General features: G+C 36.1%; 1 protein-coding gene across 2 annotated transcripts in view; it reads right to left on the bottom strand.

Annotated features, from left to right (window-relative positions):
• Positions 1-13,561, bottom strand: part of LOC149792102 (KAT8 regulatory NSL complex subunit 1-like) — a 72,672-nt gene that overhangs the window by 32,631 nt on the left and 26,480 nt on the right. For both annotated transcript variants that reach the window (XM_089970621.1, XM_089970622.1), the window contains exon 3: positions 3,673-3,775. In XM_089970621.1, coding sequence (XP_089826747.1) covers positions 3,673-3,775 — 103 coding nt within the window. The remainder of the gene's footprint in view (positions 1-3,672; positions 3,776-13,561) is intronic.

Consider the following 13,561-nt stretch of genomic DNA (forward strand, 5'->3'; position numbering starts at 1 on the left):
GATGTGCGTCTCTTTGAGAAACTTTAAAGTTTTGATTGGTCGGTGAGTAACAAAGTCATGACCTCTTATTGATGACCATCAGATCTTTATGTTCGATGGGGGATCTGATTTTACTCTGCAGTCAAACTACCAAATAATTATTTAGCCAACATATTTTCATGGAATTTATAAATGAAAAGGGAATAAGCATTATCTGGTAACATTTATGGAGTTCACACAGTGCAGTGTTATAGAATGATGCTCTTCTCATCTTCCAGAAAAGATAGGAAACAAATAATGAGTGGACATGGTGGCTAACCAGTCTACTTGGCCAACCTGATCACCTGAACACACAGCTTGACTACACATACATGGTTTGGGCAAGCACTGACATGATCCAGGCAGCAATTGCATCTTAACTCAATTTAAGCATTCCACAATCTCCAAAACTTCTGGTATGAAATTAAATGAATGGGTCATCAGTTCAATTATTACTTAATTATGCATTTTTGAGTGATCAAGTGGTGACTGAAAATTCCCAGCCTCCACCCACCAACACCTGTCATCATATTGCAAACGTTGAGGGTTTTCTGGTCTGGAAGAAACCTGCTCATTCTCCCAACTTTTACCCTGTAACATAGGAACCCTGGAAAAGTTGGTGGGAAAAGGAGTGATGTTCTGAAACTGTCTATCCTGAACAAGACATTGGAAATCTGGTTTCATGTCAGACCAGAGTATTTGTACAATTTATTTAAACCCCAATGCATCCATTTATCATAAATTTCACCAATCTTCCAATGTAAAGTTTGGAAGGATGATTTTTTTTTTAAAATGTCAACATAAGCCATCCTTCGAAATAATCAAGGTGTTGGGATAAAACGATGTTCAAGTATTCAGTCTAGAATATTATAAACAAGCAACTTATCTGAGAAAAATGGCAGACGAAAGGCATCCCTAAGATGTCTAATTTAAGCTCAATGATTGGTTAAATGGTCAGCATGATTGACAAGTGACAATAGATCAATTCAGTCAATAAAACTGCGCATAATTCCCTTCTTATTTGGTAGTGCTCCAAAAGTTGTGATGTGATGCATTCAAGAAATTCTGATTATGACAAACCTAACAACAGCAACATTCGTACATGGCGCAAAAATTGATTCAATAGGGAGTTATGCAAGGCAAGCCGGCTTTCTTATGTGCACCTGAGAAGAAAAGCATTCAGCTGATAAAAATAAGATTCGGGTGAATAATTGTGATGAGCTGGGGCACTGGAATATTCTGAAGTGTGAACTTGGGCTGAAGACAATCCGACGTAGCATGGGGTTCATTTATTTTTACAACACTGACATCATCATATCTTGTGTTCAAGCTTTCAACTGAAATCGTTTGACACAGATGTCTCCCGTCAATATCGGAGTAATTTCGTATGCATGCAAAAAATGGCAAGGTTTCCAAATCACTCCAAATGGAACAATTTCATTTAAAGTTGTCAAAATCCAATGCTGTAGAAATATCCATGTTCCTGAACAAAAATTCAATATGAATGGTTCAAGCAAATGTCCATAATCTTACAATATCTCACAAATTCCTACCTTCATCTATTCAAAAGGTCGCCAACACTTTGCTGTTATAATAGTCTTTGTTAATGATAACCTGGGCTTGACTGTCAAGTCATGTCTTCAATAAAATGACCTATACATTCAGTGATTCCACCCAATCTTGACCTTGGTTTCAGGCAAAAAAATATTTAGCCATATATATTAATCTTGTTTTAATAAAATTTGTTGAAAAAGCTGTCTTCACTGAGCGTTTAAAGAATTCATTTGCCATGTATACACACCTTTTTAAAATGAAAAATCCTTTCCAGTTTTCTTCCTCAGATGCAGGAGGTCGCAGGTTCAAACCCCAGCTGAGTTATACCAACGACTTACTAAAAGACACTTCAGGCCAATTTCCTTGGCATTAAACCAAACAAAACACTTTAGTGAAAAATATGAAGTCAATACCCTAAACAAAGCTGGCCCAAAAGTGTTCTACGTTTACTAATTTACAACACTGAATCCCTCTCAAAGTTGACATTTTTTTTCCTACACTACTGCATTGATTTTGCCTTGTACTTCTAGTTTTGCAAGCTGTCCACCATGGACTTAAAAACTGAAATTCTGATTAGCACAAGTTTTGTTAAGGACCACCTAGATATTAGAAGTGTTTTTGTACTAAAAATTCTCAATTCGATTGGGAAGAACAGCATTAGGAAGATTTTCAAGGCAAGACAGCTGAGTGTTCTAAGGGCAATATTCTCATAGGATGAACAAGACATCACAACAAGTCCTCTATTGAAATCCACATCTCAGTGTGACCATTTGATCGCAGGAGTGGTATAAATTTTCATTAGGACCAACTACATGTGACAAGAAATCTTCTGATGAAAACCCCATCTCAATAAAACCAACTTTGAAGTATCAGTGAAAACATTCTCATGCTGAATATAATACAAGTCTAAGGGACACGATTTTATTTAGAATCCCACATCAATAAGACATGATACAAGTCTAAGGGACAAGATTTTATTTAGAATCCCACATCAATAAGACATAATACATGTGTAAGGGACTATTATTTAGAATCCCGCATCAATAAGACATAATACATGTCTAAGGGACAATATTATTTAGCATCCCACATCAATAAGACATAATACAAGTCTAAAGGACACGATTTTATTTAGAATCCCACATCAATAAGACATAATAAACATCTACGGAACAATATTATTTAGCATCCCACATCAATAAGACATAATACGTGACTAAGGGACAATATTATTTAACATCCCACACCAATAAGACATAATACACGTGTAAGGGACAATATTATTAAGCATCCCACATCAATAAGACAAAATAAACGTAAGAGACAATATTATTTAACATCCCACATCAATAAGACATAATACATGTCTAAGGGACAATAACATTTAGCATGCCACATCAATAAGACATAATACATGTCTAAGGGACAATATTATTTAGCATCCCACATCAATAAGACATAATACACGTGTAAGGGACTATTATTTAGCATCCCACATCAATAAGACATAATACATGTCTAAAGGACAATATTATTTAGCATCCCACATCAATAAGACATAGTACATGTCTAAGGGACACGATTTTATTTAGCATCCCACATCAATAAGACCAACCATTCAGGAGAGTAGAGATTTTCAAGATTACTATTATGGTAGCCTTAATGTCAGATCATCACTTTATTATTCATGAAAAACTAGACAACACACGTCTTTTGGTGAAAACAAACATCCATTCAGGAGTAGCAGTAGCCTGATTTTCAAGACAGCTATAATGGATGTCAGATTGGTACTGCGGGTGAAAACCCATGTCAACATCACCATATATTCAGCAGTAATACTAACAAAACTTGGCCACTATGGAAGCAGTGTTAGTTGTGCAAGTTGTACAATTTTTCACTTACTATCAACTAGACGTCAAGATAAATATGCAAGGTTCCTTCAAGCAGTTTAGGTGCAGCAATAGCAAACCTGTGTAAATGCATGGATGATGGACAATGACTGACGACAGGCCATAGCACAAGTTCTTCTGGTCTATGAAAAGTTGAGCACGCACAAAAAAATTATGCTCTCTCACAATCTGTTAACATAATTTATTTTACCTCTTCTCTATGGCTGCCAGTGTCCGTACTGTTTTGGGTGATGGTTTCGCCTGCCATTCTCCACTTTTTAACAGGGCCTCAAAATGAACAGGCAATGAAATTTCTGAAAAAGAACATAAAGTCATTGTCATAGACAAGAACATGTCGAGAAAATGCAGTCTTAATCAATTATATATAAAAAGTAAGGGGGGCATTTAATTCCTGAATGCATGAAATCGACGGTCGCATTATACGTCACTTATCTAACATTGCAAAGTACAATCTTTAGTTTTAAAATGTCATTAGCTAAAGTTCCTTAGAAAACTATTGTTTGTAAAATAATACACATAATATCACAATACAGATTTGCTTAATACCTGATGTTTCTATTAAAAAGAGAGAGAGAGATAGATTGTAGATGTCAGGTCAGTAGATATTTTAACATTTGATAGTGCATTTATTTCATGTATCAACAGTCATACCTATGCATTAACTGTGATGCAGGATGCAAAGACCATGCAAGCTATTGCTTGTTGTCAAAAAAGTAACAACTATCCCATCTTTTTCAATTTTCATTGCCTATAACATTAATGGACTTGGAAAAACATTCACTACTTGTATTGGTGACATTTTTTGAAAATTGGCAACAAAATATTGAGGTTGCTGTTTTCCAGGCAAGTGTTGCTGAAAATACCAGCGAATGATCTTAAGCCATTTTTTTAATACTTAATACAGGTACTAGGGCATAACCGATTAGCATTTTTCTACTGATTTCCGATTCCGGATTTTGGGCATGAAATTTTTCCGATTCCGGATACGATTCAATTAATCGGAAATGCTAAATTAAAAGGTTTTTCAAATTAACTTTTTAAACCGTGTTACACACGTTTTGCATATCACACCGATGTCACAAGGGGAAGGATATGGCAGGACTATAGCAAAATGCAACGAAGTTCAAAGCCACAAAGAATCCATGAAATTTTTTATTTTTTTGCCAGTTCCGACCCATTCTTTGTTCAACAATTAGTTGATCTTGCCGCCAGGCTTTTATTTTCCCGCCTTAATCATTTATGTCGGCAAGCGGCCAGTTCCATCCTGTACTTTATTCAACAATTAGTTGATCTTGCCGCCATGCTTTAATGTCGCGGTCAAATAAAAATAAAACAGGCTTTTGTTTGGTCCTATAAAGTTGGCCTCTTGCGGAATCATTTTCTTTTAATACCTCATTAGCATGTGTCAATGTATTCAATATTATGCCTTCATTATTGAGGATGTTGACATAAACGGGTAGGACTGTATTATATATTTTAATAAATTTAAATCTTTCGGTCTAACTCGAGTATTATCGTTTCACCCCGTTGTGTTGACCATATTGGACTTTTCTGACTTCTTATTTAACTTTATTAACGCACTATCGAATGACACGCAGTGTTAGACACGGTGCTATAGAAATTCAACTTTATTATTTTTATTATCCGAATCGGTCGTTCCTGCCTTGTCCGACTCCGATTAATCGGAAGTTCATACTATCCGGTGGAATCCGATTTCCGGATCAAAAGTCGGTTATGCCCTAACAGGTACAGTGTAGACAAAAAAAGACAGCATGCCAGTCAACCAGTATTCAGACAGTATGCCAGTATTCAGCAGAATGTTTAAATCAAATGTGGAAATGGACAATATTGTGCCAATACATCAATCATGGCTGTCTTTTCAATGAATATTCTTGCACTTTATGCAGATCAAAGAATAAACGAGGCAGATTTGACTGACAAGAGCAACATGAGAAAATGTTAGTCTAGCACACCCAATAAATTGAAACTCCTTTCTTCACTGATTATGGTCATGGGTTTGGTTTATAAATCCAATTCAGATTTTTACTGGGCAGCTGAATAAGTGAATATCAACCCCACACTTTCACCAAACAAACATCCTAGAATATATTCCTGATTATTCCATGCAAGCCACACCTGAACTGGCCATGAACTCCAGATGACTTTCTCTTAAAGCACACCAGTGATAATTAGACAACACACACCCCAGTTAAAAAAAAAAAACATGAACAATTATTTCAGACCTTAGAGGTGAACTTGCTGACTGAAGGCTGATCAAGTACTACCTATTGATTTTCACAACTGGGATATAAATCTGAAATTGACGCATAGGTACATGTTGAGTCAGAAAAGAATATAGTATTTTTAAAAGATATCTGAACTTCTTTTTAAAAAAAGAAACAATTATGCATAAAATACAATGGTAATCTGTGATTTTATCTGTATTACATGGAGCTGTGAGTGACATGTATGATCAAGTTACATGTCACCTAACGCTTGTAACAAAGTTCATCCTTCAAAAATTATGTCATACAGGGTTTGTGTATCATCAGCAGTTAAATATCAACATAAAAGCAGAAATGGTAATTTCTTTCCTCAAGCAATTCAGCATTGAGATCTTGTGCTATAAAATTATATATATATATATATATATATATATATATATATATATATATATATATATATATATATATGGTTAACTGGTGTGGAGTTAGAAAGCAGAAAAGGAAAATATGACCCAAAATGTTGACCAACGTGTGTCTCTTGAAGACTTCTAATGTTCTATGTGACATAACTTCAGGTGATGATATATAGAATTTCCAAATTTCATCCTTCATTTCAAAATGGATACAAAATTAGAGAGTGAAATGGAAATGGGAACAGAAAAATTCAACATCCAAAACCATAATCGTGACCTTGAAGATGGAAAACGAAATATTAAGCTGCGAATTTGACCTTGGAGATAGGATCCCCAACGGTAGCTCCCTTGTTATCGTGCCAGACTCGTGACCAAACTGGCGCGTGTTCAAAGCCTACAACAGACCAGACTGGGTCAGCTAAATTGGTGTGTCCTTTGGGAAAAATACTTTGCTCCAATTGCCACAGCACCAATTTTTCTCACGTGTTGCTGTGCTGTAAAGCACCAAACCATAATCTTGCTCTAAAACGGCTGCAACTTTGCAGAACAGAAAAAGTGTGATAATCACATGGAAGCATGAATATTATGTCCAAAAAGGCAGTGGGCATACCCACCCCCCAGATTCAAATGTTGACAGATGATACAAGTTGGACAAGAGAAAGCATGGTAAGAAACACCAGGTAAAATTTTAAAGTTTTACTCTAGTTATGATTATAAATTTGACCAGAAACCATGTGTATTTCTTAGTCACCACTCAATAAATTTTGCCAGAAACCACATGTATTTCTTAGTCACCACTCAATCAATTTTGCCACAAAGCACATGTATTATAAGCTCAGGGGTAAAAAGCCATTTTCTCTAGTTACGGAGTGTCTGCTGTCTTCAATTTATGAATCAATCGCCTAGTTTTAACAGCCAGTTCAAGGTGGCTCAGTTAACCAACTCTGACATAACTGGGTTTTCATGGCTCATACACAAATGTTTATAACCTCAAACCCCATCTGCCTTTGCCAGTAGCGCACTAGTTGGCATGTGTACTTCATGCATCTCTCAAGGAACATAACCAGTCCCCAAAAGTAACACCAACAGCAAAATATGACTAATTTGCATTTCAATCCTAATTCATCTCACAAGGCACAAGAACTCCTCCCTGTCAGTAAAGCTAACAGTTACAAAAAAATAATTTGTAAACAGCAAAACATGTATCAATTTTTTCAGTTTTTTTGCGGTTATAATTTCATCTTTAAGAAAAGATGTGAGCAAAGACAAGATAGACAGCTTTTACTGCAATCTAAAACACACAAATCACTAACCCCTAATACTGGATCTGGCAGCAAGAAGTCTTTGAACACGCTTACTATATCTAACAAGAAATTTTCTTCTCCAATACTGGCTCAAGATGCATCAAACCAGACACCTAATACAGAGTCTTGCAGCATTAAGTCAAGAGACCCTTAATATCGGGTAAATTAGCATCAGCTAAATGACCAATAAAGCCAAAAAAAAGGTGTTGGCTTTGTGTAACTAATTGAGCCAGTTTACTTGGTACTTGATGTCCTTAGTACATTATGTATAGTAATCATTATAATATATGTATGTATAATGTTGAAAATAAGAACTGAATACCTACCTACCCTAATTTCAAAACCAGTGAAATAGGACACTTTTGTTTGCCTAATACTGGATTTGACAGCATCGAACCAGTGACCCCCCAGTACACGAGTCTGTATATATTCGCATTTATATATAAACAAGTATCTTTGTATAAGGGCCTTAAGATAGCTTAGTTCTTCAGCTAATTTTGTTACCCTATTTAAAAAAAAAAAGATATTATTATTATTATTATTATTATTATCATCATCACCAGGTATTGCATCACTAAATCTGTAGCCCCTAATATTGGGACAATCATAATCAGCTCAGTGACCCCTAATACTGGGTCTGGCAGCATAAAATCAATGACCCCTATTACACGTTCTAACAGCATCACATCTGGGATCCCTAATACTGGGTCTAGCAGCATTAAATCAGTGACCCTTACTACTGTCTGGCAGCATAAAGTCGGTGACCCCAATATACGTTATATCAGGGACCCTCTACTAGCAAGCCTGGCAACATAAAGTCAATGACCCATAATATAAGTTATAACTGTATCAAATCAGGGACCCCTAATAAGAGGTCTGGCAGCATAAGGTGTGTGACCCCTAATACAAGTTATAACAGCCTCAAATCAGGGACCCCATAATACCGAGTCTGGCAGTATAAGGTGTGTGACCCCTAATACAACATATAACAGCATCAAACCAGGGACCCCTAATAGTGGGTCTGGCAGCAGGTAAAATGTAGACTTGTATCGATCATACATGCTTGTGCAGCAGACAAAAAGACTGAAAAACTATTAGCAAAAAGCATTCTTATTGGCATGATAGGTCCTCTTTAAAAACTATCAGCAAAAAGCATTCTTATTGGCATGATAGATCCTCTTTAAAAACTATCGGCAAAAAGCATTCTTATTGGCATGATAGATCCTCTTTAAAAACTATTGGCAAAAAGCATTCTTATTGGCATGATAGATCCTCTTTAAAAACTATTGGCAAAAAGCATTCTTATTGGCATGATAGATCCTCTTTAAAAACTATTGGCAAAAAACATTCTTATTGGCATGATAGATCCTCTTTAAAAACTATTGGTAAAAAACATTCTTGTTGGCATGATAGGTCCTCTATTACACCAGAATAAACTCTCTAAATACACATAACAAAATAAAAGCTGTCATGTACATGTGGCCTTGAACTGTGGCTTTTAGTCTACATATCCAATATAAAGACCCTAGGTCACAAGGTAAAAAGAGGTGACACTGTAGGAATACAATGACCTATCATCATGTAGAGCAGGTGTGAATAATAAGCTAATCACCAGGTATGCAAAAGGTTTGAATATACCTGTCATTTCTAAAAGAAGTGTAAAAATAACGAAGTGAAGAAAATAACTTGCATAATGGCAGGCAGTTTTTAGTTTGACAGAAATCACCAACACTGTCAGTGAGGATGTAACTTCATCAGCATATGAAACTTAGAAAGCACTCTCTGAAGAAAAGTTAACAAGGTAGTCACAGGTGGAATACCAAGAGATGATAAGCAAAAGGAAGCATAAGTGTAGTGAAGAGACCTAGCCAAGTGTTGTCTTTAGTGATGGGTGTAAATAAATGTCATCTTTAGTGAGGAGTGTAAGGTGGTCATTAGGGAAGGAGGTCAAGGCTTTTATATCTGGAGAAAGAATGCTGCCCCCCCCCCCCAGTGAATCCTCCACCTGTGTCAAAGTAGGTTTAATGGCCTAGGGATGCATATGATATAATGGTATTGAAACAATAACATTCATGACAGAAATGGTGGATGCAAAGATATTGAAACACTTTAAAATAACCTATGCGCTATTATTGCCTGACTTTCCATATAAAATCAATATTTTCCTGGATGATATTGTGACAGTGCATTGAGCACACACACTGAGTGAATATTTGGAAAATAATTTAAAGTTTTGTCTGTTTTTAAGTTTTGTTTTACCTCCTGCCAAATTTTAAAAGGTATCAGCAAGCAAGGTAAAAAAAACCAACACAAAACAAGAAGTTCAACACGTTTATTTCAACGCCAGTAAATGTTTATTTTCAAAAGATAATAAAAATAAATTAGTGTCCCCGATAGAAAATAAAAAGAGAACAACCTTTTAGAAATACTTTGGCATTTAACAGTGTCTCTGTTCATAAAAAACGATCTATAATATTTGGCAGCTAACAGCACAAAAAAACATTTCACTGAAAAACTGACCTACAGCGTCCCAAAACTCCTCAAGCTTTGGAGGTCCACCTTCATTATTACGATGTATATAATAATAAAAAAAACAGATCCTGAGAGATTTTCAAGCACCAAATTTATTCTAGTTTGAACATCCTTAGATGGTGCATTATGCACAGATAAGGAATCCGAGATCAGAAACTGATGAACAGCATGGAAGACAAGGCTACAACATAGTATCTTATCCAAAACAGACTTTTGCACATGGCACAAGTGTGATCATGTGGTATGTTTTTCTCGATTTGTCAAATGACCTGGGTACTTTTTGCCATGTCAGGTGCACTACACTACAAAACAAACCAGGTGAAATAAATAAAACCTGCAATTAAAAGGCTGGGATAATCCAATAATGTAATGAAAGCAATAGTCCAGTCAATTGGCAAATGCTGTTCATTCAAACAACTTTAAACTCTTGGTTAAAAGCAAGATCATTTTCAAGACCGTTTACATTAATAATATCACTTGTCGATATTTGACACTTCAAAACATTACATCTTCTGTGGACTTGCCATCACAGGAAAACCTTGCTGGTTGCATGGAATAACACGTCTCATTCACATCTAACAGCATTCTCAAGGCGACTGACATTTTCCAAGACTGTTACCGAGGCGCTGTGGCCAATAAACTCATTCTATGCAACTTAAAAATCTCGTACAAATTTTGACACAGCCTTTTATTTGTCCATTTGTAAACATGGTACTTCTTTATATTTGTCTGGGTTGATTTTGTTCTGTGTTAAGTCCGACTTGTCATTGGGACTATCAAGAAAGTTTCCTCTCATAAATCAGGAAGGGTCACATATTTCATGCTCTTAGTAGAGAGGTTGGGAAGTATGTAAAATACAGCTGCACCTACTGCATTAACTATTTCTTTCCCAATTGTAATTTCCTGCCACTGCAAAACCCACTAAGAGAGTGACAAGTTAATTAGGTCATTTCTCAGTAGCCAGTCCCCATTACATATATTTAGGTCTGATCATATATTGTCAGCACAGCACAGATTTAAATGCCTTGGGGCCATCAATGTCAAATCTAAACGCCTCAGGGCCCATCAATGTCAAATCTAAATCCCTTGGGGGCCATCAGTGACAAATCTAAATGCCTTGGGGCCCATTAATGCCCAATCTAAATGCCTTGGGGCCATCAATGTCCAATCGAAACACCTGGGGGCCATCAACGTCCAATCTAAATGCATTGGGGCCATCAATGTCCAATCGAAACGCCTGGGGGCCATCAATGTCCAATCTAAATGCCTTGGAGCCATTAATCGAAATGCTCCCGGGGGGGGGGGGGGGGGGGGGGGCAGGGCATCAACGTCAAATCTAAATGCCTTGGGGGCCATCAATGTCAAATCTAAATGCCTTGGGGCCTATCAATTATATCTTGTCAGGATAGCACAGATCTAAATGCCATGGGGCCATCAATGTCAAACGAGTTTGATGATTCTCAGATGTGTTTAACGAATTTGAATTTGGAAGTTTATAAATGATTCAAATTGAGTAATGGAGTAGAGGCGTAAAAAGACACTTCTAATGAAATTGTGTGCTGGATAGCAGTATGGATGGAGACATGCCAATTAAGATTGTGTGCTAGATTGGATGTATGGACAAATACAAGGATTAGGCAATAAAATGTATCAATGCATTTTTTAAAAACGTATATATTACAATGATTATCAGATATGATGTACTTAATGACCAGAGAAATTTTTTTGGTCGTATATATACTTCACCCTTTAGAAAGGCACGGTTACAAAAAACCTAATCATTGCCTACTATTATTGACCCTGCATTAGAATCGGGTCATCTGGTTGATAAACTGTTTTAAAAAGCTTGGTTGAATAAAACTCAAAACCTAAACAGTGGTCGTCATGGGCAACGGGCACTATACTATACAGTTTGGTCTGTTTCATATCCATCCACCCCTTTATATAATATTTTTCTTCAAAAATACCAATTTTTTAACTAGAAAGAAAAGTCCTTATAAGGTTAAGAGCATTCTCAGTTTTAAGTGAAATACAAAATAAAAAATAACTAAATTTAGCCATAATAGTTTCATTTCAATTGAGTACTACTAAACGGGGATTTAAATACACAAGTTTTTTTTGTAATGAACAATACAGCAAGTATATTCTTAGCGAACTATCTCCCCAAATTAGAGGATTTCAAGTCTACAAATGAAGTACCGGTAATTATTTGTTTACCGATTAAATCTGGTAAATATTTTATCTTAGTGTTATTTTGTACACACTGACACGAGCACAGCTGCACAGTTGACATAGTACAAGGCGGTCCAGCTTCACATTGTGTACACCTCAATGTTGCTTGTATGGTCAGAAAGCAGTATTGGTGCAAGCAAGATCTTGTGGGTTAACATCAAATTCTATTTACAGCTACAAGGTGAATTCATAAACTACCCTATTCGTACATAATGCAGCTCTCCCATGTTACAACATACGTCAGTGTAAAGCAATTCCAGATATAATGCTGTATTGCAATGGACACCAAAATCAAATTTTAAAGAAATAATTTTCAAGATCAACTGAAACCTTTACATCAGAACTACTGTACTTGATTTGAACATTATGAGAAAGTATTTTTCCAAAGTCTAACTCTAATTTGCCACTGTTGTATTCGGGCAAGACAAAATATTGGCAGGACAAGCGATTGTATTCCTAACAGGCTATTGAATATCCAAAATTGCCTATGTCTCCTCTAATAAGTGCCATTGGTCCATATCCACGATTGTATTTGGCTAAAGTACACATGACTGTCATATTTGTCTTTAGCACTGAAGATTTCCAGCAGATAAATGAGATCTCTGTAAACACAGGTTGCCAATTAGAAAACCAGCTTATTGTCAGCCATTATTTATTGACAATCGGATGACTACAAACCTCGGAAAGGATTAGAGAATCATATCTTTTTTTGAACTGGCTTCTCTTTCTATAAGTGTAGTCCAGAAGAGATTGATGTGCATTTGCATAATGTAGCTATTAAATAGACAATTTTGGTCTTCCATAAAAGAAGCTAACAAATTTTAAACGCGGTTTGTGGGGGGTCGTCCCTCAACGAGGTCTCTCGAGGGACAGTGCCCATGATCGAGGGGTCCAAAGGACTCAAGGCCCAGGCCAAAAGCTTATTTTACATTCATAAAATACTGCTCCTGGTGCAACTTATGATCACAAAATAAAGCAAAACTAAGCATTTGAAAAACTAATATACTTACCAAACATGTTCAACTTGAATTCAATAATTTCACAATATATATTGTCACATGAATTTGTTCTCCAATACTATTGATGCTGAAGTTATTTCATGTGCATGTCAGTGTTCACATAATTAAGTGACAAAACAAATCTGTAAAATATACAAACCCAAGGACATCAACTATATACAAATAATTCCATACATTCACTTGTCTTTTTCTTCAATGGACACAACCTGCTGATATGCCATTCAAGCTCTTTTTGCAGCTTTGGCAAAGATTTCTTCAGCCTTCCTTTCTGTTACCACTGACTTATTTGGCTCAATGTGCAATCGTTTCATTTCCTTCTCAATGAGAGCCTTTTTCCTTTTAAGCTAGTGCTTG

This window comes from Sinohyriopsis cumingii, chromosome 9 (genome assembly GCF_028554795.1).
Source record: "Sinohyriopsis cumingii isolate HCF-2022 chromosome 9, ASM2855479v2, whole genome shotgun sequence".
Lineage (NCBI taxonomy): Eukaryota > Metazoa > Mollusca > Bivalvia > Unionida > Unionidae > Sinohyriopsis > Sinohyriopsis cumingii.